General features: G+C 49.3%; 2 protein-coding genes across 2 annotated transcripts; both read right to left on the bottom strand.

Moving 5' to 3' along the window:
• Positions 1 to 202: 202 nt before the first annotated feature.
• LOC105050904 (uncharacterized) lies at positions 203 to 22,621 on the bottom strand. The gene is made up of 6 exons (XM_010931127.4): positions 21,985 to 22,621; positions 2,708 to 2,761; positions 2,519 to 2,599; positions 1,225 to 1,294; positions 1,042 to 1,130; positions 203 to 597 (listed from the first exon to the last, which is right to left on the bottom strand). The coding sequence occupies exons 1-6, from the start codon at positions 22,147 to 22,149 to the stop codon at positions 463 to 465; spliced, it is 594 nt and encodes a 197-aa protein (XP_010929429.1). The 5' UTR covers positions 22,150 to 22,621; the 3' UTR covers positions 203 to 462.
• Positions 17,830 to 21,976, bottom strand: LOC140859685 (uncharacterized). The gene is made up of 2 exons (XM_073261908.1): positions 18,527 to 21,976; positions 17,830 to 18,440 (listed from the first exon to the last, which is right to left on the bottom strand). Exons 1-2 carry the CDS (start codon positions 19,227 to 19,229, stop codon positions 17,830 to 17,832), a joined length of 1,314 nt encoding a protein of 437 aa, XP_073118009.1. The 5' UTR covers positions 19,230 to 21,976.
• Positions 22,622 to 25,550: the final 2,929 nt, after the last annotated feature.

Genomic DNA, 25,550 nt, shown 5'->3' on the forward strand with positions numbered 1-25,550 from the left:
AATTATTTTATTATATATTTTTTTATAATAAATAAATACCACAACAAAATCTTATTCTCAGGCGATAATTTTTTTAAAAATAATTTTTTGTAAAATTTCTTCGTAAAAAAAAAAATTCTTTCTATAAATCAAACGGTCCCAAAGACCGTTCACCAGAGGAAAAAAAAAAAAAAAAAAAGATAGAAGGATGCCAAGCATAATATGGCCTTCCAGTTCACAATCATCAAGAAAACATTTTAATTGAAGCAACCTTTCAGTTGGAGAAACTAGGGGAACTACAGCTAGCAGACAAACACATAATATGAAATTTCATAAATACAAGGACTTGGCATATCATGAGCACAAGATCAGAAAAATGACAAGCTTTCATTGTCAACAAGAAATCACACATGAATATAAGAGCAGGCATCAGCAGTGATGGCAGCAAAAAGACCAACACAGCCAAAGAGGCCTCCCGTCTTTTTATCTATCTTTCAGCTCTTCTTCAAACTTTAGTAATTGCCGGCGTATAGCTGTCAGAAACAACCTCAGATCCTTGCAGATCTGCATTCTATCTTCCGCCGCAAGGCCCTTCTCTTCACTGAGCCTCACCTCAATCTGCAGTTAGAGCAGAAAGGAATAAAACAACTAGGACGACTCAATGAATCACCATCATGATCAAAGGCTTTTCCAATCGAATATATGGTCCATCCTAAAGCACAACTCAAAATTGAGTAGGCTCCATGGAAAGATCAAGTAGATTCTACAATTTATTGTGAGCCCAACATTTACAAGCAATTTTTTTAAGAAAGAGAGAGGCCAACTTTGAAACCCATATAGTCAGTTGCGAGGAAGGCAGATCTCCTATGAGGCAATGATAGTTGACATTTAAGCTCATGAAATAAGGAAGCAACACCCCCAGATTCCCCTAGACCCGCAGGGAGCCAGGGTGAAGCTCAAAACCATCAAACTAGAGCATTCCACAATCCACATCAACCCTATTCCTCATCTTAAAATTAGCTTGTCACCGAGCTTAAGAGCCAGAAACATCATGGCACATACCTGCAAGTCGTCAAGCTCACCAAATGAAAATTCAGGAATATCCAGGTGACCTTTGATCTTCTTCTCCTCCTCCTGGATTAACCATTCCCCTGCTTTCATTAAGGTTCATGGAAACACAAGGTATAAAAGGAAAGCGTTATCAAGCAAAAAGAACAAAAACCTTAGATTAAATGCACCCTGTACCTTCAAATTTCAGAGTCAACTCATAGGTGTAGCCCACTCTCTTCTTGTTACGCACAGTGACCAAGAATGCCTGCTCAGTATCCAAATACTTAAAATTGATTGGTCGCAAAAACAATTTTTCCAAACTGCAAACTTTGAACAAATTTTTAAAAAATCACTAAAGGAAAAAGGAGATTCCATTTGACTGGAGGATTTGGTAGAAAGCATAGGGTCTTTTATATAAAAAGATACTTGGGATGGCATTCTTTTTTTGGCTTTGCAGCTCAGAAAAAATTGCTGTACATACTATAACATTTTTGGAAAGACCTAGCCAAAGTGAATGCTGCGTCAATTAATATAGATTCAAAAATAATAACCGAAATAATCAAGCAATCAAAGGAGCCTATTAAGCCAAGTCGATTATGGAAACAAAGTTGGCAACTGATAAAAGCACTTCCACTTCATGCCACTATTGCAATTCACCCAGGCATATAATGACAAAATTGGAGATCAAGGTAGGTTAATATTGTACATTTTGCATGTATTGCTATCGTAAATTTACATGATGGTACTGTTACCTAAACATTCAACAAACATTCTCCGGTCCTCAAGCCTTCAACACAGATGGTCATCGCCTGATTCTCTAATGATGCCACAGCAACTTCTACCTCAATATCCTATGCAATTATGCACATGCTTCTATAAACTCTTATGACACTATTAGTTGGTAGAAGTTCTTCGGGATAAATGATGGTCAAACTATGTGTATCTGGAACATTTTCATTCTCCTGTCATTAATATTGGATCAGAGGCAGAGGCTCAACTCCATGAAGTATTCCAGAGGAATCCACTCTTAGATGGAGCTTCTCTAAAATCTTGGGAGCGGTTTTCTATCATTTCTATGACTTAATAATTAGTGAAACCATTAATAGAAAGCTCAAACACCCATTAAATAAGGGTCCTTGACCTGAGGAAAGAATTTCATGCAAAAACTTCTCAGATACATCCACAAAGAACCCACAAAATTTTAGCCTTCTATATGCTGCTTTTGCAATAAGGGATAACAAATTACTCGAATTACTTGAGCATTTTGAGGCAATGAGGCTTCATCAATGTATGCTATACCAGTGGAAAACTCTAGTAAGCCTATTGCTAGTCCAATAAGAATATTTGTGTCTGACTGAAGACAGAATTCCATGAAAAGAGTCAAGATAAATCCACAAAAATAAAGGAGAAATCCACCAAATGGCTTCCTTCTAAATGCAGCTTCTGCAATAAGGGCTAGCAAATTAACAACCACTAAAGATATACTCACATCGCCTAAGCATTTTGACACTTCATCGATGGATGCTTTACCACCGGAAAACTCCAACGAACCCAAAGAGCTAAGCAACTCCTGCAATTCAAGATCAAAAGGCAGTAAACACAACGAATATGTAAGTAATTAGAATGTCTTGGCAATGCTGATTAATATAAAAACTCTCGAGTGTGTAGAGTACTAAACCTTTATTCGACTGCTCGCCCATGAATTAAGGTTCCTCTCCTCCCAAGTTCCAGCCTGCAGACATATGCAAAGAGCCATGTTTAAAAAAAAAAAAATTGGAATTAGCAATAATAATTCCCCAGTTAACTGCCTTGATCTATAATGTTCAACATGGGAGAAACGCAATCAACTTGAACAACTAAATTCACGCTAATATACTGCCCATCTAAATCTTTAAAACATATTCAAGTTATCATTTCAAGACACGGGCACCAATGATTCTGGTCAAAATCAGGACAACAAAGGGAAAATGACAATAGCTCATAAGAGAAGAGCTCAAACTATGAATTGAGTCTTCATTTAAAATTCATCAATGCCAGAGAACTTCAACCACATGGAAAATGTCACAAATTAGAAATGGGCAGAGGGTTTGCTATTGTTTCAGTCAAAAACAATAGGCCAATCCTGTGCAATGGCCGGGACGTCTCATATAGGCAAACGTGCAGTATCATCAACTAATAGTCATAAGAAGGGAGGATATCTCCAAATAAATGAGAGATAGATGGGCAATGAAGCTAGTCCCACAGAAAAGACTCATTAGTCAAACAGGAAAGAGGAAAAAACCATGAAGATTGGTTATAACTGCAAGCTTAGATATGCAGGAGGAACAGTACTAAGAGAAGAGTCAAAATACTATTGCACAAAGATCTGAGGGATTCTGTTAAACATGTGAATAGGATAATTGACACATCAATAATTACCAAGCCTTAGCAAGTGAGCCGATGTAATTGGCATCTATACACCACAAATAAAGAGGATCTAGTAGCAAGATCGGGAAGTGCAAAACATATGAACAATGGATATTCATGAATTGTGACCAAAGAGAGCAGCTGCAGATGCCAGTAAATGCGATGGACATTGGTCTAAAAATAGAAAAACAACAGGTAAATGAAACTAAAGTTTGCATTTCATATGATCCATCAATAGAAAATACACATATACATGCATGCATGATACATTTGCGTATTTGATTCTCACTTGCTTGTGGCTAAATGCTCATATACAAGTACATGCACACATTTATGTATTTGATTCTCACATGCAGCTAAATGCTCACATACATGCATGCATACGCCCATAAGCACACTTATGCATTTGATTATCTCGTGGCTAAATGCTCATATATATGTATGCACACTGGCTAAATGCTCATATACACGTATGCACACTTGAATGCTCATACACATGTCTGCGCACATACACAAAAAACACACACACACACACGTGCACACAAATACATAATATAAGATAAAAGTTACTAGCAGTGAGAATCCAAAGTTACATAGAGTGTTGATCATTTTATCCTGCAATGAAAAGAGCCATCATTATATAACACATTAAAAAAAAAAAAAAAAGGCTTGGTACAGTCTGATCATTTGAGGTAATCTGGTATTTACAAACATGTGCAGTGCAAATAAAATTGAACCAAAATAACGTGGAAAATTGTAAAAGATGAACCTACAACATCCTTCAGAGAAATTAATGGACTAAAACTAAGCCAATACTTTGCTAAATCCGGTATATTGCAAACCATAAAAAAAGGATAGCTAAAGAAGCTCTGGGAAAAACTAAATGAAAGAAAGTAATTCAATTTATTTTTTTTAGGAAAAAAAAAATCAGTAGTAGAACATTGATCACCAAAACATGGGGGAAAAGTACACGTCTCCTACAAATTTTAACGGGTACTTCTCTGAGCATCCACGGTTGGTTCAATAACCTAACATGATAGCATATGAGGAAAGATTAGAATTACGTGAATGGATAGAAACCGTTGAAAAAAACAAACACCCAACCATTATAAATATCGGAGAATTATGTGAATAGTTAGATAGCCCCCCCCCCCCCAACAAAAGAAAAAACAAAAATAAAATAAAAAATAAATCCTGCCCAACTGTTATATATACAGGACAAGCTCAAGAAAAGAATAAACTTATTAGAGTTCCAAAGAAAAAACATGACCAGCAGAAATCTAACAAAAATGTGCTTTCCATGTGCATCACACGTGTTAAATGCTAGTTATTTTAAATGTATAGGAAAACCCAAATCAAATAAAGGACTTGGATGTCAAAAAGGCTGAGGTAAAACTAGTAAGGCCAAGCATATGGCTGGCACTACTTTGCTTCTAAGAAGAGCTGTATAGAAACCACTCACATAGAATCCCCTCGAAAAGAAGCCTTCTTCACGTGTTTGGTAATTGATGATGTGTCACAAGATAGCTATTAAATGGTTGTCTGGCCTCAAGAGTGCAAATCAGTCAGATTATCTTTAATTTCCCATCTATGTTGAAAATGTTCGAAAATAAAGTCGAGTCCTATTGAAAATAAGTCAAAATTAGTCAGGCCTAGAATTGTCAGGTAGGCCCTACTTGGGTAGAATGAGTTCAAGATGTTAGTAAATGAGGTCTAGGTTTGGAACCAACATTAGTCCACACGTTTGATTTGACTATGGGCCCAAACTGAACAAATTTCTATTCTATTCAAAGCCTACCTGGAGTCCATGATTAAGAAAGTTAAAATAATTAACATAAAACATATGTTTAGATCTTCTAGCTGTAAGTCACAAAACACAACCTTTTAGCTGTTGGGGAAAAAAAAGTTACTACCGAACATAAGATGCAGATCAAGGAGGACATATGACCAAAGTGAACATATAATAGAGGGTTCAAAATGTGCCTGAGATGGACCATCTCACTGAAGAAGTTTTGATGGCTGTAGAAGGAACATGGGCTTCACAAGTCAAAGCACATGCCTCTAAGACAGGTTGAAACCAATTCTCACTAAAGAAATTTATGTTATAAAATTAGCTATTTAGAAGCTTATTACAAAAAGAAATTGGACTGTAAATTAGAAGTATCTTCCCCAATTAGCTACAAGAAGGCATGTTTGCCTAAGGCAGAGCAGGTTCAATCTAAAGTTGTAAAACCATAAATATGGAAAGATATATGTTGAGTTCCTTTAAACATGACACAAGTATGTTGCATTTGATGTTGCATAAGATATTGGTGGCCCATCTAAACTCCAAGGCATTACCCAAACCCACCTGAAGTTTGAATTGGAAGGCATGACGCTAATGATGTAAATCCAACCACCAAGGAACGAGCCCACAATTGCTACAATTTGATTTATATTTCAAGCACCAAGAAAGAAACAAGAAACTGGAACTTCTCTAGTTAACAAGAGAAAGACAGCAAACAAGGTTGGAATCATGACCGAAAAGGGCTTTCTTTTGGGGACAAATTAATGCTATTGTAGGGAAAAGGTGAAAAATAATGATGAAAGGAGAAGATACAAATTTTTAACATTTGACAATACTAACTTTGCAATGCCCCAACCCTCGATACTACAATAAGTAATAAATTTCATATTCTTATGAACCCATCATAAAAGGCCATCATTATTAATTTAGGATACACTTTTTATGTCTTAAAACATAATCTGACCCAATCTAGACCTACATAACTTGTAAACGATGTTCCTCATCAAATAGAACTTGGAGAACGACAAAGAAAAGCCCAAAGAACTTTGACCCTTCCGATCGAAAAACAAAACTAAATAGCAGCAAAAGTTAACAAGATAAAAGCATCAAAAGAAAATTGCCAAAGCCCAACATAATGTATTATATCAGTGCCCAAGCATGTGTATAGCACTGGTTCAGGTCTAGCCATTTAAAAGATAGGGAAGGGATAGAGAGCGAGCGAGCGAGCGCATGCATGCGAGAGAGAGGGAGAGAGAGGAGGGGGTTAGCTTAGGTGTGATAATGATTATAGAATGTGCACAAGGTAATTTAAGGCTACATCAAGTGGGCAAGTGATGAACAATGGAACTTTGAAGAATTTGAGCAGCAACAAGATCAACAAAAACCCAGTCAGGTTTGGAGACTGGTCAGGATGTAAGCATCATAGCCAGCAAGCATGTGTTAGAAATTTCACATCTAAAGTAGGGCAACAGTGGTATAGTGGGTTTGAATTAGATTCTACAAACTCCTACCATGCTTCAATAGGTGAAGTTGCTAATTGGTGAGATACTTCCTTTAGTTTGAGTCCATTTCAGAGTATACCTAGAGTATAGAGAGTCTAGATACAGCCTCAAGAGTCCTTTAGGCATAAGAAGTACAACTCTAATTTGTCATTCTGTGAGGAGGATCTTGTGACCTATAGTTCATAAGTTATACAAAAGATTTTCCATCAACAAAGTTTTCTTTGCTTTGCTCTATGATGCTTGTTCTTCAAGAGGTTGGTGGGTCCATTAGCTTGAATCAAAGAACTTGAAGATGGACTTTTCAGAGGATGGTGTTCCTCTTGTTGGTCATTTTTCCACAAGGAGATGATGAACTATTTGTTTTCTTTTGTCATCCATGCTTTTGCTGTGTTAAACAGGAGGGGCTAAAGTGGCACAAGCCAACGTCCAGGCTACAACATACAACACAGCAAGCAAAAAGACATTACAGATGATAACATGATTAGGGGTGGCAACAGATCGGATATGGATCGGGTCAACCAATATCTGTATCCATCCCACCAGAAAAATCATACTCATATCTGTCCCATACCGATCTTAGATTGGGTCGGGCTCCAAGGATGGGTCGTGTCAGGTACCCAAATCTATCTCCTCTATTCCCCACCACCACTCGCCGCCTCATCCCAACCTAAGGCTGCAAATGGGTCGGGTTGATCCGTGATCCGCCCCGACCCGATTTGGTTAGACCCGACTCGAACCCATTTAAAAGACCCATGGAGCCGGGTTGGGTTCAAAAATTGGACCCGTTCCCTTTTCCGGGTCAGGTTTGAATTTTTTGAATTTGGACCCGACCCATGGAGATTTTTGGATTAATTTGGATCTCAAGATACATGACCTGATCCGATCCAATCCGGACCCGAACCCAGTTAGAATGACTCACCCAAATAGGGGTTTGAGCTTGGACCAAAATTTTTCAAACCCTTTGATCTTCCGGAAGCATATGCTCAACCTATACCACGAGATCAGAGCACAAGGTTTGAAGGTCTTCCTCATTTCTTCCAGACGGAAGCATCTGAGAGACGCCACTATCGACAACCTTGTCAAGGTTGGGTACCTCAGTTGAACCAATTTGATCTTAAGATTTGTCGTTCCTATCTCCTACAATCTCTATATTTTGATGCCGTATGTTCTGATTTCTTCTTTATTTGGTTTTAAGTCATGATTTTTTTTTTAGCGCTAAAGCGCTAGAAGACAACAACAATAAAAAAAAAAAGTTCTAATTTTCGAGTGATCTGGTAAATTTAGTGCTAAAGAACTAAAATCAGAAAAAATATTAATCACAAGAAGTTAGAATGATAATACATTCATGTCATATTGGAAAAGTCTCCCATCAAGCCCATCCATTTGTAGATTATGGATACTTTCATGATTAATAATAATCAGGGGGCAACAATATGTTACCTCCTATTCCCATCAAAAAAAATTTTCATATGATTTCTGGATATTAAATACAAACATTTAAGCTCCTCCAATCTGCAATTAATAACTGTCATTTATATGATTCAGATGCGTAGAAGACTGCTACGATGCAGTCGCAAATTATAAGGCCGAGAAAAGGAGAAAATTGATAGAGCAAGGCTACCGCTTGTGGGGGATTATGGGAGACTAATGGTGCAGTCTTGTAGGCCACCCCAGTGCCAACAGAACATTCAAACTCCCAAATCCCATGTACTACGACGCTTGAAATTTCTTCCTTGCTTTTTTTTTTATGGATTCCCTCTTCCAGTTCCATCAATATATAATCCGCCCCTTCAGCAATACAAGAAAAGAGGCATTTCTTAGTTGTCATCTAGCATTAGTATTCACTGATGGTAAGTTTCAAATAAATTAAACCCGTGACTCGATCCGACCCGATCCGAATCGGATCCGAACCAGATTCGCATTTTATGGATCGGGGCCGGGTTATATATGGACCCGATCCGACCCAAATGATCCAATGGGTCAATAAATTCAGCCATGGATCCGTTCCGATCCGATTTTTTATCGAGATGGATATGGATCCAATATCAAGATCCGATCAAGAAATCGGGTCAGATCGGAATCACTCGGGATCCGATCCGACCCGACCCATTTGCAAGCCTATCCCAACCCCAACAAAATATCATGCTTGCACCAAGATTAAGCTCTCAAAGCCTCAAGGGACCAACTCACAGCCCCACAACTCACACAAAATCCCATATGCTCGATAAAAAACCCCAATCGAAACCTAAAAACCCCTCCGATCTCCCTCAAGTGCTCTCCTTTCCCAACCTGGACAAACTCACCGCCACAACTCACACAAAATCCCACATGCTCAAGAAAGAAACCCCAACTAGAACCTAAAAACCCCTCTGATCTCCCTCAGGTGCTCTCCTTCCCCAGTCGAGACCAACTCACACCACCACAACTCCCACAAAATCCCATATGCTCCAGGAAAAACCCCAACCGGAACCTAAAAACCCCTCCGATCTCCCTCAAGTGCTCTCCTTCCCCACAGATCTCCAAAAAAGAGAATGAAATGAAAAGAGAAAGAAGCAAAAAGGAAAAAAACATCAATCTATGTGGGAAAAGGTCTTACCTTTTAATTTTTTCCATCTTTCCTTCGTTGTGGTTGATTTTTCCTATGTTTTTCCCCGATATTTACTTTGTTTTTCAATCCTTGGGAGTCTCAGTCAAGTGAGAGGCTTGGAGCGGCTGAATAGGGAAGCTTGGACGATGGCTGGGCTGTTGCCTCTTTTTTTTTTGAGGGGGGGTGGTTGGGGGTTATGTAAATGTAAGAGAGAGAGAGAGGGGGGAGAGGGAGAGAGAGATTTTTGAGTTATCGAGGCGGGACATACCATTATCCATACTCGATCCAAACTCGCTTCGAATATCTTTTTCTAAAAATCCATACCCGCCCCGCCTCTTAACCGGATTGGCTCAGGTCGAGAAAAATTGCCACCCCTAAACATGATCAAATATCGGATGGTAGAAATTGAAACGATAATAGGAAGTGTTGGGGAAACCCGCCGACCGACTGCCGGAGGGCCCGACCGCCCGACCGACCGCCGGAGGGCCCGACCGCCCGACCGACCGCCGGAGGGCCCGACCGCCCGACTGACCGCCCGACCGACCGCCGGAGGGCCCGACCGCCCGACCGACTGACGGATGCCTTCAGCGGTTAACTACCGACCAGTCTACGGCCCATCGCCAGCCGGGGGTATGTCGGGCGTAACCATCCCGACCGACTGAACCCTGGGGTCTGAGGCTCGACTTACATGAAGCTCGCCGACCGACCGGAGGAACCCGACGCCGCTCCGCTGGCTGCCGACCTAGGGTCGGCTGACTCCTCCAACCGCCGTACAGCCGCCAGACGTTGTCAGCTCTGACACGGGCATGCGGCACAGTTACCTAGGGGCATTGTCCCGCCGAGAGCCGGGTCAACCCTGGTGATTAGACGGCCGCACGGCGACATGACGTTTTCACGGCGGCTCTGACAGCCCACAGTGAGTTGACAGTTCCTCACTTGTCCGCGCCATTAATGACGGCGCCATACCTAGCTCCACTATATATACCGGGGAAGGCAACAGTGCAAAGGGTCGATCCGCCCGTCTCTCCCACATACGCAGGCTCGCTCCTCTCTCCCTCTCTCTTTCTCAGAGCTCTCTGTCTGCATTTCACTGTTGCCCAGTCACCTCTCTGACTTGACCGTCGGAGGGTCCCCGCCGGAGCCGCCTCCGGTCAGTGCGGACTTCCTTTTGCAGGTGCATGCTTCCCGGCGATCGGACGACGAGGCGATTGGCCGCAACAGATTGGCGCGCCAGGTAGGGGAATGCATGACAAAGACAAGAGCTCAACGATCAAGAGTCACTGGGTCGGCCAGGCGCTCTTCCCGCCAGGAAGAAGCCTCCCCGCCCCCACCGGCGGCGGAGCCTAGCTCTCCGCGCCCTGCGGTGACCACGGAGGCCCAGATTGCGGCCATCGTGCGGCAGATGACCGTACTGACCGACGCAGTCAAAAGCCTCCAGCAGCAACCGGCGGCCCGACCTATGCCTTCCAGGAGCAGCCGCCGACGGCCGCGCCGACCCCTGTCGCCTCCGTGCGAGCGCTCCCAACAACGCTCCCACGGAGAGGAGGGGCGACCACGGCGCGACGACCAACGGTCCCAGCGGCCCTCTCCTTCCCCGTTGGAACGGACAAGGAAGGAGAAGCGACCACGTACACCGTCGGCCTCTCTCTCAGAATCTTCTGGAGGCTCTACCCCTGGGGTCTCCCAGCATCGACGAGCGGACGACTACGAGCGACGGTTCGAAGAGATCGACCGCCGACTCGCTCAACTGCAGATGGACGGCCAGAAGTCTTCGAACGACGTCGACTTCCAGACCGCCCAGCCTCTCTCCCGACTGGTCCTCGACGAGCCGATTCCCAGTCGGTTCAAAATGCCGAACGTGGAGCCATACGACGGCTCCACCGACCCAGTCGACCACCTCGAGAGCTACAAAGCTCTCATGACGATTCAAGGGGCAACCGACGCTCTTTTCTGCATCGGCTTCCCCGCGACGCTCCGCAAGGCTGCCAGGGCTTGGTACTCCGGTCTTCGATCGGGCAGTATCCATTCCTTCGCACAGCTCGAGCACTCGTTCGTGACCCATTTCAGCACTAGCCGAAAGCCGCCGCGAACGTCGGACAGCCTTTTCTCCCTCAAGCAGGGGGAAAACGAGACGCTCCGACACTTCGTGGCGCGATTCAACGCGGCCACGCTCGAGGTCCGGGACCTCAATGAAGACATGGCTGTTTCAGCCATAAAGCGGGGCTTGAGGGCGTCCCGATTTACTTATTCTCTGGACAAGACCCTCCCCCGAACATATGCCGAGCTACTGGAGCGCGCATACAAGTATATGCGCGCGGACGAGGGAGCGTCCGACCGACGCTTGGCGGAGCCCAGGGGTCCGAAGGAGAAGCGGAGAAAAGGTCGGGAGCCCGCCGAACCAAGCAGGCCCCCGGCCAATAGTCGGCTTTCTCCACCCCGACAGATCCAAAAATCACCCCGCCGACAGACTCCGAGGCCGGTGCGCCCCAGGTATGACTCCTACACTCCTCTCTCCGCTCCCCGTGCGCAGATCCTGATGAAGATCGAGGGGGAAGAGTACCTGCGACGGCCTCCGCCTCTGAAGGCAAAGGGCCTCGACCATCGGAAGTACTGTCGGTTCCATCGGAGCCACGGCCACGACACCGAGCAATGCATCCAGTTGAAGGATGAGATCGAGAATCTCATCCGCCGGGGGTATCTCGGCAAATTCCGGAAGGGTCCGCCGACCCGACCGATTGCCGATCGACGCCCCCAACCGACTGAAGAGGCGCCGACTAACCAGCCGACGGCCGGAGTCATCAACATGATCTCCAAGCGACTGGGATCGGGGACGCCTACAGGAGGGGAGCCGACGAAAAAGCCGCGCCCGGACGATGTAATCACCTTCTCAGAAGGCGACGTTCGGGGCATCCAGACTCCCCACGACGACGCTGTTGTTGTGTCGGCGACAATAGCCAATTATGATGTAAAACGAATTTTTGTTGATAATGGAAGTTCGACAAATGTTTTGTTTTACTCGACCTTCTCCCGAATGCGACTGTCAACTGACCGACTTAGGAGGGTCTCCACGCCCTTGATCGGCTTTGCCGGAGACACCGTCACGACAGAAGGAGAAATCACCCTGCCCGTGACGGTCGGTACCGAACCACGGCAAAGCACGGTCTCCCTCATTTTCGCGGTCGTCCAAGTTCCTTCGGCCTACAACGCCATACTCGGGCGACCCGGATTGAACGCCCTCAGGGCGATCGTCTCGACGTACCATCTCCTTGTTCGATTCCCGACCAAAAATGGAGTCGGAGAGATGCGCGGAGATCAACAGCTCGCCCGACGATGCTTCCAAATCTCCGCTCAAAACGACGAGACAAAGGATCCCCTGACAATCGACAAACTGGATCAACGGGAGGAGGAAGAACGGGGTTCGCCGGCCGAGCAGCTCGAGGCGATCCCGATAGGAGAAAATCCCGACAGAAAAGTTTGGGTCGGGTCTCAATTGCCCGACACCGAACGTCACCGACTGGCGGAACTGCTGACGGCCAACGCCGACATATTCGCTTGGTCGACAGCAGATATGTCGGGCATCCCTCCAGAAACAATTACTCACCGACTCAACATCGACCCGACAATGAAGCCGGTGAGGCAGAAGAAAAGGTCCTTCGCCCCAGAAAGGCAGAAGGCCATCGACGAAGAAGTGGACAAGCTGCTCGAAGCAGGCTTCATTCGGGAATCTACGTATCCCGATTGGCTCGCCAATGTCGTCATGGTCAAGAAAGCCAACGGGAAATGGAGGATCTGCATCGACTATACCGACCTCAACCGAGCCTGCCCGAAGGATAGCTTCCCACTCCCGAAGATCGACCAGCTGGTGGATGCAACGTCCGGATTTCGACTGCTCAGCTTCATGGACGCCTTCGCCGGGTACAATCAGATCCGAATGGCGCCTGAGGACGAGGAGCACACCGCGTTCGTCACTCCCAAGGGCCTCTACTGTTATCGGGTGATGCCCTTCGGACTGAAGAACGCCGGCGCCACCTACCAGCGACTCGTCAATAAGGTCTTCAAAGACCAGATCGGGCGTAACATGGAGGTGTACGTGGACGACATGCTGGTAAAGAGCACGCAGATCCCGGACCATGTTCAGAATCTCGAGGAGACCTTCCGCACCCTTCGACGACACCGAATGAAGCTCAACCCGACCAAATGCGCTTTCGGGGTGACCTCAGGGAAGTTCCTCGGATTCCTCGTTTCTCAGAGAGGGATCGAGGCCAACCCTGAGAAGATAAAGGCAATCCTCGACATGCGTCATCCGAACACCAAGAAGGAGGTCCAACAGCTGAACGGAAGAATCGTCGCTCTTAGCCGATTCATTTCCCGATCAGCTGAAAGGTGCCTCCCGTTCTTCAAGACCCTGCGCCAGGCGAACGGTTTTTCTTGGTCGGATGAGTGTGAACAGGCCTTCGAAGACCTGAAAAGGTACTTGGCTTCCCCGCCGCTGCTCGTAAAGCCGCAAGTCGGGGAGACCTTGTATCTCTACTTGGCCACATCCTCCGAGGCGATCAGTTCGGTGCTTATTCGGGAAAACGAGTGCCGAACTCATCAGCCCATCTACTACACCAGCAAAGTGCTCCACGGAGCCGAAGCCAGATACTCGGAGACGGAAAAGATGATTTTCGCCCTGACCATCTCCACGCAACGGCTTCGACCATACTTCCAGGCCCACGCCATCGTGGTACTCACCAACCAGCCCCTGAGGGCCATACTGCGCCGACCCGACACATCCGGACGACTCGCTAAGTGGGCGATGAAGCTTAGCGAGTTCGACATTCAGTACCGGCCAAGGCCTGCCTTGAAGGCCCAGGTCTTGGCCGACTTCATCGCCGAATGCCCGACGACCGACCAAGGGTCGGGAGCTGAAGACCCGGGACGAGATACGGTCCCTGAGCCAGACCCGATCTCTACCTGGGTACTCCACATCGACGGAGCCTCCAACGCTCAGGGAAGCGGGGCCGGACTCCTGCTCACGAACTCGGATGGGGTAGTCACCGAATACGCCCTCCGGTTCGACTTCAAGGCCTCCAACAATCAAGCCGAATACGAGGCACTCCTCGCGGGCTTGAGGATGGCGAAGGAGCTGGGCATCGACAGCCTCCGGGCATTCTCCGACTCTCAGCTGATCGTGGGGCAGGTCAAGGGCGACTTCGAGGCGCGAGATCCGACCATGATCAAGTATCTTCAGAAGGTAAAGGATCTCGTGGCCCGCCTCGAGTATTTCGAGGTCTCCCACATCCCCAGGACGGAGAACGCCCGTGCCGATGCTCTCTCCAGATTGGCAACGTCGGCCTATGACTCCTTGGGTCGGACGTTCGTCGAAAACCTCCAGCAGCCGAGCATCGATCGGGTCGAAGAAGTGCAGCAGCTAACGTCCGAACCAAGTTGGATGGACCCGATCGTCCGGTACTTGTCCGACGGGACCAGTCCCGAAGATCCCGCGGAGGCCAAGCGACTCCGATGGTCGGCGTCGCAATATGTGATCATGGACGGCCGACTCTACAAGAGGTCGTTCTCCCTCCCTCTGCTCAGGTGCTTGGGACCGACCGACGCCGACTACGCTCTCCGAGAGGTTCACGAAGGAATTTATGGGAATCACTTGGGGGGCAAGTCCTTAGCCTTCAAGGTCTTGCGACAGGGCTACTACTGGCCGACCATGAAGAGGGATGTGGCAGAGTTGGTCCGAAGGTGCGAGCCATGCCAGAAGTATGCCAATATTCAGCGCCAGCCGGCCAGCCAAATCGTTCCCATTGTCGCTCCGTGGCCCTTCGCTCAGTGGGGAGTCGATATTCTCGGCCCCTTCCCACCGACGTCGGGCCAGAGGAAGTTCATCGTTGTCGCCATCGACTACACGAAGTGGGTCGAGGCCGAGCCCTTGGCGCAGATCACTGAGCGGAAGATGGAGGACTTCGTCCAAAAGTCCATCATCTTCAGGTTCGGATTGCCGCACACCATCATCACCGACAACGGACGGCAATTCGACAACCAAGACTTCAAAGACTTCTGCGCCAAGTTCCGCATCCGTCACCGACTAACTTCAGTCGGGCACCCACAGTCCAACGGTGAGGTTGAGGTGACGAACCGAACCTTGCTCCATGGACTCAAGACCCGACTGAACGAAGCCAAAGGTCTCTGGGTCGACGAGCTGGGCTCCGTCCTATGGGCTTACCGAACGACCCCCCGCGTCCCGACCGGAGAGTCGCCGTTCAGTTTGGCCTACGGGACAGAAGCTATGATCCCGCTCGAGATTGGCCTGCCATCTTCAAGGGTCGAGCAGTACCACGAGCCGGACAACTCCGAAAGCCGGAGGGCCGACCTAGACCTTCTCCCCGAACTGCGAGATGAGGCTCAAATCCGAATGGCCTCATACCGACAGAGGGTCGCCCGGTACTTCAACGCTAAGGTCAGACCAAAGCTCTTCAGGCCTGGCGACCTAGTCTTGAGGAAGGCAGAAGTGTCGAAGCCCTTGGACCAAGGGAAGTTGGCTCCCAACTGGGAAGGACCCTACAAGGTTGCTGACACCTTCGGGCCGAGAGCCTATCGGCTGGAGACCCTTGAGGGGAAACCCATTCCCCGGACTTGGAACGCCGACAACTTGAAGCTGTGTTACCAGTGAATTCTGTAATTCAATTGTCGGAATACAATTTCAGTGTGAAAAATCGGAGTTCTAACTCTTCAACTACCGATCGGCGCTCAGCCCCGACGCATCGACGTGGATCTGGCACCGACGACACATCGGCCCCTTACACGGACCGATGCATCTACAACGACGGGAGTCAATACTCCTTCGACGACTCGTCGGACCTTCACAAGGGCCGACGGACTCTTATGAACGGGAGTTACACTCCTTCGACTTTCGGCAACACATCCGCCCCTGACAGAGGCCGATGCAGCTGTTGCGACGGGAGTTCATGTTCCCTCTACGGTCGAATTTTCGGGCAGAATCCATCGGCCGACAGGCCGATCGGGCCCCGACCGAAGAAAGGCTAAAAGCCCACGCGACTATCGTCGCGACTTCCGATCGGGCTACGGCCGGTCGAGGGATATTCGGCTTACCACCGTCTATCACACAACGCGACCTTTGTCGCACCTACGACTTGCCGACCGACCAACGGCCGGCTGAACGACATTCGGCTTACCAACGGACGTCGGAAAACACCGAACCCGACGCAGGGGTATGGGAACCCGACTTACTATCGTTCCCCGACATTGCGACGCAAATGGCCGACTAAATGCATCTACGGAAGTCCGACCCCCTAACATTTGCCAGGTTCGGTCGGCTCCCGACTCAACAGATGGACCCAACTGACAACTTCGACTACCCGAAGCTGACCTAAAGTCGGGACGCATTCTACCTTCGGGGCTGCACAAATTGTCGAAGTCCTATCGGCTTACGTAAGTTGATGACTTGCTTAAGTTAGTGACTAAGGTTCCACGTCGCAGCAATGGTCGGCATTACAAACAAGAAGGAAAAGAAGAAAATTTCATTCGTTGATAAAAGGAAATTACAAAGTCAGGGTCGAAGCCCGATTACATGTATTTTCAAAAAGAAACAAAAAGGGGAAGACGGTCGGCTGGGCCGATCATTCGTCCTAGTCGATCTCTTCAACCGACGGAGGATCGGGAATGATCGGCGTCTCGACTGAGAGCAGCGCTGGGTCAACGGCAGAAGGATGTCCTTCAGTCGGCGAAGAGTAGGCTTCAGTCGGCAAAGGAGCTTCGGTCGGCCCCTGCTCCGGGACAGCTTCCTCCGCTAGGATGACGCCTCCCGACGGCTGGTCGGCTTCTTCTTCGGCTCCTTCTTCTTCGGCTCCTTCCTCGGCGAACGGCGGGACGACGCGGCTGACGTCCACCTCCGGGTACAAGGCATGGACGGCGTCCCGACCATCCTCGAACCCGACCCGGTATGAGGCGAAGCCCGATTCGAGCATCTCCTCCCGGTATCGGTCGGAGGACCGGAAGTCCTCCACCGCCCGTTCGGCCGACTCTCTCGCCGACATTGCCTCGTCCTCGGCTCGGGCGAGCTCCTCCCTCGCCGACTCCGCCTCGACCTTCGCCATTTCGGCGTCGATCTGGGCGATGGATAGCTCCTCTTCGGCTTCCGCGAGCTTCTCCAGGCTGGCCCGGAGTTGCTCGCGTTCCCCTTTGAGTTCGGCAGTTGCACCATCCCGTTCGCGTCGAAGGCGGCGTACGGCCCGACCTTTGTGCTTGGCCTCCTTCTTGGCCGACTGCAGTTCGGACCCAAGCCGGGAGACCTCGTCGACTAACTTGGCCTCCCGGTCGGCCGACTGCAGGAGTTGCTCGGCCAACATCGCCCTCTCAGCTTCGGCCGCCGCCGACCTCTCCTTGAAGGCTGCCCGAACGTTGCCGAACCTTCGGTACCCGGCCTCAAGTTCGGACATTGTGAAAATCAGCTGCCGATCAAAAAGCTTCGTCAGAATCGCATGATAAGCAAAAATTCCAAAGGAAAATCTCTAAGGAAGGGAGGACCCGAAGCTTACCTCGACCATTGTCGGGTAGAACCGAGACAACATCTCGGACACCTGCCGAGTTCGCAGCGACCCCACATCGGTTGGGAGGAGGATTCCTTGGCACAACCTCCTCGCAAGATCGTGGTCGGCCAACGCCGACGCGCCCTCGGGGTAGTAGGCGCTTGGGGGCATCGACCGGCCCCCCGACCTATCCTCCTCCGCGGGCTCCATCGGGGCTTTCCCCCGATCAGCTGCCCCGACCGACGGGACTGGCAGCGACGGGACGCTGGAGTTTGATCCGGCGCCCCCTGTTGCGCCGACGGACGCCGCCGGACGATGTTCGGTTTCCCGGACGTCATCCGGCTCCACCCGCATAGGCGAAGACACCGATACTCCTTCGGCCGCCTCTTCAGTCGGCCCCTCCTCGACTTGGACCGCCGGAGCCGCAAGAGCTATGACCGGCTCCGACTGGTCGGTTGCCGACGACTCGACGATCGGCGGGGCTGGGGTTGGCTTCTTTACAGGACGCGAAGGGCCGGCCCCCGATGCAGGCCTCTTCCTCTTGGCGAACTGCCGAATCTCGGCATCAGTCGGCCTCATCCTCGGTGGTGTCCCTGCAATACCGACAAAAGAGTTAATGGCTGGACCAAAAGCCGACCAAAAGATGGACAAAAAGAAAAGCCGGAGGATCGGGCGATACCTATTCGGGGGACCAGACTCAAGCCGGCGTCATAGAGAGCTTGTTCGGTAACAAGCTCCCTCTGCTTCGGTACCGACATGTCCTTCAGTCGGTGGAAGTCCTCCCGGTCGTCCGCATCCACCCGACTGTTTTCGTTGGCCTCTGTTCGGGGTGTACCCCAACGAGAAGGAAAGCCCCAAGAAGAGGAAGAGGAAACAAAGAAAAACTGGTTCTTCCATCCATGAATGGACGATGAAAGACCAGTTATGAAAGCAAGACCCTTCCGGGGGTTGAAGAGCCACCACCCTCGGGCTTTAGGGTGGGGTCGGAGCACAAAGAAGGCCCGGAAGAGGGAAACGCGGGGGTTGGTCGGCAAGAGCTGACACAACAGCGCGAAAGAAATGATTAGCCGAACAGAGTTCGGCGCCAGTTGCGCCGGACAGAGTCCGTAGTAATCAAGCAGATTCCGGACGAACTCCGGAATCGGAAGTCGAAGACCCGCACGAAGGTCTTCAACGTACAGCGCCAGATCGCCAGGCGGAGGGTCGTTGACCCGACCGCCGGCCCCTGGAGCGGAGAGCCGAAACTGCTTCGGGATGCGATAGTGCTCCCGAAGCTGATCGACGTTCGGCCCCGAAAGCGAGGAGGCCTCATCTTCCGGAGCCGATCGGGTGTCGTCGGTCGGGTTCCCCGACCGAGCTCCCTGAGTCGGTTTCCTGGTCATTATGCAGGGACCGAAAGAGAAGAAAGGAAGGAAGAAGGGGAAGGAGGACCACGAACCGGATGGACCCTCCGCAGGCGAAGAAGAGCTCTGCCCGCGACGACTGAAAAATCGCCCGGACAGAGTTTCCCCAGCGAGATGTGGCAAATGTGGGTCAGGGTCCGGGAGGTCCTATATATATAGGGCCGACCGACGGCCGAGATCCTTCCGCGCCGACCGAAGACCTGCAGATGCGCGACGCGTGGCGCCCCCCGGTTGGCGGAAGATTCGGCGCGCCCCGCCCCGGGACGGCCGCACCGCCCGCATTAAATGCCGGAGGGGGCGCCGGCCAACCACCTTGACACGCGGCACGCGGGGCGCGGCCCTGCATTCACTCACCCGCGTCGGTTCGCGTTCCCGATGGGACGCCTGACAGCGGCCCTCTCTTCCGCGATCGGCGCCGAATATCCGATCGACTGACGCCGTATCGTCCGGTGCCCGATCTTCTGACACCGACGTAACGACTGACGACGACAAGACGTGGCGTCTGACATCTGACGCCGACGTGACCTCTGACATCGACTGGACGTCCGGATCGCTGAGCATTTATGAGGCGTCTGACATCGGATCATCCGACAGTACGGTCGGATCTACACGAGCGACAAATCCACTCCCAGTCGTCCGGGATTGCTACCCGAATGGAAGCATCGTCCTGCTCACCACCCGACTCGGGAGTGGAGGGGGGCAACTGTTGGGGAAACCCGCCGACCGACTGCCGGAGGGCCCGACCGCCCGACCGACCGCCGGAGGGCCCGACCGCCCGACTGACCGCCCGACCGACCGCCGGAGGGCCCGACCGCTCGACCGACTGACGGATGCCTTCAGCGGTTAACTACCGACCAGTCTACGGCCCATCGCCAGCCGGGGGTATGTCGGGCGTAACCATCCCGACCGACTGAACCCTGGGGTCTGAGGCTCGACTTATATGAAGCTCGCCGACCGACCGGAGGAACCCGACGCCGCTCCGCTGGCTGCCGACCTAGGGTCGGCTGACTCCTCCAACCGCCGTACAGCCGCCAGACGTTGTCAGCTCTGACACGGGCATGCGGCACAGTTACCTAGGGGCATTGTCCCGCCGAGAGCCGGGTCAACCCTGGTGATTAGACGGCCGCACGGCGACATGACGTTTTCACGGCGGCTCTGACAGCCCACAGTGAGTTGACAGTTCCTCACTTGTCCGCGCCATTAATAACGGCGCCATACCTAGCTCCACTATATATACCGGGGAAGGCAACAGTGCAAAGGGTCGATCCGTCCGTCTCTCCCACATACGCAGGCTCGCTCCTCTCTCCCTCTCTCTTTCTCAGAGCTCTCTGTCTGCATTTCACTGTTACCCAGTCACCTCTCTGACTTGACCGTCGGAGGGTCCCCGCCGAAGCCGCCTCCGGTCAGTGCGGACTTCCTTTTGCAGGTGCACGCTTCCCGGCGATCGGACGACGAGGCGATTGGCCGCAACAGGAAGTATTGCAGCAGCGGCTTGGTCAAGAGGAGACGAGGTGGAGGAAAAAAGAAGCAAAGAGACAACTAGAGAGAAGAAGAAAGAGGACACAAGTGTATGTGTCTACGCAGGGCAGAAGGGGTGAATGTGTCTTATTGTACCAAGCTTCAAGCTGTCCTAGAGAAGGCCTCTGCATTGAGCTTAAAAAAAGAAAAAAAAAATCTCTAAACCATAGTAGAGCACGACAAGCTGGCCATGCCTTGCTTTGCAAAATAGAGCTCACTACCAAAACTAAGAAGAAAGAGAATAGGGCATATATAGTCCATGGTATAGATCAAATCAAGCACACTAAGAGTGAGGGTGATATGATTCTGGTGTGAAAATATTTAGTTAAGGAGTGATGGAGATGTCACATTCCAACATAATTTAGAATAGCATATTTCTATAACGGTAAGAATGGGCATACTTGAAGGTAGAATATAAGCTTTCAGAAGGCATAATATGATCGTGAAATTAACGCCAAATAAAAGAATGCAGACCTCTTCGCCCCTTTTTTATTGGGGACCTATGCATTAATGTTTGCAGTTAATTGCATAAATAAGGATTTTCTGTGGACAAATCATCTTGGGAAAGTTCCCGACAGAGCTTGCTACCGAAAAGATTGCGAGTCCAGTGGTACAGAAGACGAGATGACAACATTCTTTATTCAATACTTGCTCCCACTTTCCACAGAGGAGAGGTATTGTTGCAGGAAACCGACCGGCAACCAGTGCACTTGGCCAGAGACCCTTTTGTTCTTAGATAAGTTATTTGCGTTGAAAGAAACCACAAGCAAATCGATGCCCCAAATTTGGCACGAGTTTAACATCGCAAAGCTGTCTTCTCATATTACAACGAGTAACATGAGAGGAACACTGTAGACTGATATTGAGACAACAATCAAACAGGAATCACTTTGCTAGGGAATATAGCATCTCGTATCCTGATTATCGAAACCCTGGGCGGAGGTCAGGTTAGGTTTTGGATGCCCACTATTTCTATTTGTGCTTTTTTATATTTTAAGAATTCTTCATTTGGGTCGGTCATGCAAAGAAGATACTTTAATTGGCAGCATTGTCCGTACCAGGAAGGCCCCTTCGTTCCTTCCATTTTTTCTAAAATAAGTAAAAATGTTCCATCGGAGCTTAGGAATCGTTTGACAATGCATCCACTGAGAAAGAAAGACAAAAAAATAGCAAAGAAGAACGGAGCACCAAGCTTGAGAGAGCGCGGTTTTCTGACCTGATTCCAGACGGAGCCCAAAGTGGTGGACTGGGTTTGCTTGGAGATGTCGTCGGCGGAGAGCTTGCGAGGGACGGGAAGGGGGGCTGCATCCTCCCTCGCCTCCCTTACCCAGTAGGTGTACGACGTCTGCTGCTGCTTCTCGGGCACCCCCTCCCCTTCCATCGACGGTTAAGAATAATAGCTAACAAGTAATAATGGGTGATGATGCTGATCTCCTACTCGTCGGGGAGGGAGGAAGGGAGGGAGAGGGAGAGAAAGAGAGAGCCTTTTGGCGGTTGGTTAGGATAATCGGATTCGCAAAAAAAAAAAAAAACAAGGAGACCTCTGAAAGGGAAGAAACGAGCAGAGATCCCTCTCTCTCCTCTGCGGAGGATCCGATCAGACGAGAGGCGACGAAGGAAGGAGACGGAATCCTTTCGGGGAGAGAGCGAGAGCAAAAGGGCGAGAGGCGCGTGGAGTCGAGTCCGACAAAGTTGGGGACGAGAGCAAGACGGAAGGTCGGTGGCAAGGGGGATTGCTTTTTGTTTCGGCGACGGTTGACCGGAGAGAGACGGTCCGGAGATTTCCGGAAGCTTCGCCAGTGTTCGGATACCTTCTTCTAGCTTGCCTTCGCAACGAACTCCAGCACCAGGCACAGCACGGTCCCTAACCCCGCTAATTTGGACTTGGATTTGGGGTTGGGTATAGGGACCAGTTAACGCTCCGCTCGGGTCCTGGATTGTCCCCGTTTCAAGTTACAAATGTTCCATACCCAGCCCAACTTAATCCTCCACAAGTCAACCCTCCCTTTGTGTTCTGACTGAACCTGGGCAGGACCCGGGTCGAAAACTCTTATCGGTGGGTGCTCCTCAAGTTTTCACTTTCAGCTGATGATCTTAACCATCTACATTAATCTCTCATCTAACAACCACCGAAAGACGTCATTGGGATCGCAGTCTAACCTCTCGACCTCACGAATTTAGATTGTCAGATACCAGATCCATCATCCATAGTATATACCGGACATGATGAGCTGATGACCGTCCATGTCTATATTTTCCTCGAAAAATCTCCCGTGCGGTTATAATCTATTCTCATCCATTAACCTTCCTAGCAAAGAGGAAACGGACTAGGGGTTACTTTAGATCGCATGTGATCACCTTAACAGAGAATGGGAAAACGGCATGGATTATGTCTCGACGTCAATGAACAAATACAAATACATTTCATCGTTGCGTGCCAATCTTCAGTATATCGAACGCGATGATGGAGTAGCACCCAGATCTTGGAAGTTACATATCACAGCAAGGACGCAACACACCTGAAGTGGAGAAATTTGCATACGCCCATTTGAACAAACCAAGCATTATTATATAAAAATGGATAAAAGTATAATCATTGTTGTTATAAGAAATGGAAAAATATCAAGATGTTTGGAGAAACAGATGAGGGCCAAGCGGTGGAAACTCTTCTCGTGCCATGGTAGCAGCCATCGTATTTTGTAATTATCATCACATGTCATATTAATATACTCCATAATAACTATTGTTGGGATAGATCCTCATCGATTATCCGACTAGCCTATTTCCTCATCTCTCAACCGACTAGTTACTGTTTGCGGCCCAAGCTACTCTTGTTCGATCCAACTTCGATCAACCAGTCTTGTCTTAATTGGCTCTCCACCGACTAAGATCAATGATGTTAGGATTTGACATCTCGAGGTTTGATCCACATTGAGCCTACAGCGAGGTCCGCGATAAAAAACGGAGTCCAACGAGATCAAGATCATCCAAAACGGAGCTCGAACGGAGGAAATACGCGTATTTGAAGTCGGCACGGAACTCGGGACGACGGAGAACCGCCGACAGTGAGCTAGCGGAGCAGCGGCGGCACGGCCGTAGGTGGTGGGACGCGGTCCAGCGGGCGGGTCCGGCCCAGGTGCGGGCGTGCGAGGTGTAGCCCGGGCCTAGGCACGTAGCGCCGGCATGGCTCAGGCCCAGGTGTGCGAGCGCGTGAGCTAGCCCAGGCCCAGCGCGCTCCGCTGGGGCCTGTTTACCCTGGTCTATCATGAACCAAGTGGTCCACAATCGGGTGCATGGACCGCGTGGGCATTTTTCACATGTTTCGCACAGTCCACAGTATTATTTCATGGACCGACACGTAATTGGAGGGCATGGGTGGCTTGCGGTCTTGATCCAACGGCTTAGGGGTTATTTGGGTAGGTTAGGACTCCTAATCATGATCTAATTTGTGTTTAAGGCCTTTAAAAGGACTGTGCATGAATAAAGAAAGGTGTGTGGCTTGATTCTTCGTGAGGTCGCGCAAAAACCAGAGAACAGAGCCCTGTGAAGAGAGAGGGACGTGCGTTGTTGAGAGATGAAAGAACAGGAGGCTCCTGGACAGTGGACAGCGATCGCTTAAGGGATTCAAGAGGGTCTTCCAAGAGAGAGAGCTTTTGTGAGAGAGAAATTGGGTGTACAGGGTTGAGGGTGAGATCTCCTCTTGTAATTTTTTTTTTCATAGTGAAGTTTGCATGCTCCATGGAGGCAAGCTCTTTTTTAGCTGATCCACATATTTTGATTATTTTTTGTTTTGTTTCTTTTTTCTTCCTACTGCATCGCGTGATACTGAAAAGATCCTAGAAGGTTGTGTCCTGGCCAGACATCCATCCAACAGATGATAGTTGATCGATTGAGGAAAATGACTCAGCCGAGTCAGCAATCTATCGACTTGGTTTGACATGCAGCCTACGCACAGCCTACAAGTTAGCTAATAGTATTCGGCACATGATCGACTACATATTCGATGTCCTACTGACTGATTTAATTGACGACTAAGTAACACCATTCAACGGACTCATTCGGCCTACTACCGAGTCTAAGAATATGGGTGTCGATTGAGTGACTAAACATCAATTGTGGCCGCCACGCTATCCTATTGGGTCACATCAAATTTCGTCACCTAAGAGCTATATTCTACACCCCCAGCCGTACACTGTGATAAGAAATTATGAAATCATTAATTACACCTACGAGGTCATTAATTACGCTCCACGTGCGATAAGACATGCAGCCGCAGCCACTTGCACATCGAACAAAAGGCACGTCCGTCGTTAGAGTTGATAGGGCAGCCTATACTATTCGATATGGTCAAGAAATTCAGAATGGGCTTTCTCTCTCTCTTGCTATGATCCCTCTATAAATAGAGGTAAGAGAGGACCCTCCATATACGCACGATGTTTGCTCCAACATTGAGACTCTGCTTCTCTTTCTATTGAGTTCCATCTTTGATTTGAGCGTCGGAGGATTCGACATCCCAGCCTCCACTAAACCCAAGCCGCTTCGATGTTAGGCGGAGATCATTGTCAATACACATCATAAGTTCTCGCTCTCGCCCTTGACCATTTCTGCTGTGCCCTCTCTCCGATAGACGAGCTCCCTTCTCTGATTTTCTGCTGCACAGTGATCAGATGTAGTGACTCGGCTCCAAGCTGACTGCCTCATCAGAGATAGGCCGCAACAACTATCCCATGCCATAATAGTATATCCGATAAGAGCTCGTATTCCATGATAGCAGGAAAGGTC

The sequence above is a fragment of the Elaeis guineensis genome, chromosome 8, assembly GCF_000442705.2.
Source record: "Elaeis guineensis isolate ETL-2024a chromosome 8, EG11, whole genome shotgun sequence".
Taxonomy (NCBI): Eukaryota; Viridiplantae; Streptophyta; class Magnoliopsida; order Arecales; family Arecaceae; genus Elaeis; species Elaeis guineensis.

Excerpts from the sequence above, each read along its gene's own strand:
- LOC140859685 (XM_073261908.1), bottom strand. The coding sequence starts at position 19,229 with ATGACCAGGAAACCGACTCAGGGAGCTCGGTCGGGGAACCCGACCGAC. Across the intron at positions 18,441-18,526 it reads GAGTCTGGTCCCCCGAATAG|GGACACCACCGAGGATGAGG; the intron begins GTATCGCCCGAT and ends TCGGTATTGCAG.
- LOC105050904 (XM_010931127.4), bottom strand. The coding sequence starts at position 22,149 with ATGGAAGGGGAGGGGGTGCCCGAGAAGCAGCAGCAGACGTCGTACACC. Across the intron at positions 2,600-2,707 it reads GGGCGAGCAGTCGAATAAAG|GAGTTGCTTAGCTCTTTGGG; the intron begins GTTTAGTACTCT and ends CTTGAATTGCAG. Across the intron at positions 1,295-2,518 it reads TGTCAAAATGCTTAGGCGAT|GCATTCTTGGTCACTGTGCG; the intron begins GTGAGTATATCT and ends GATACTGAGCAG.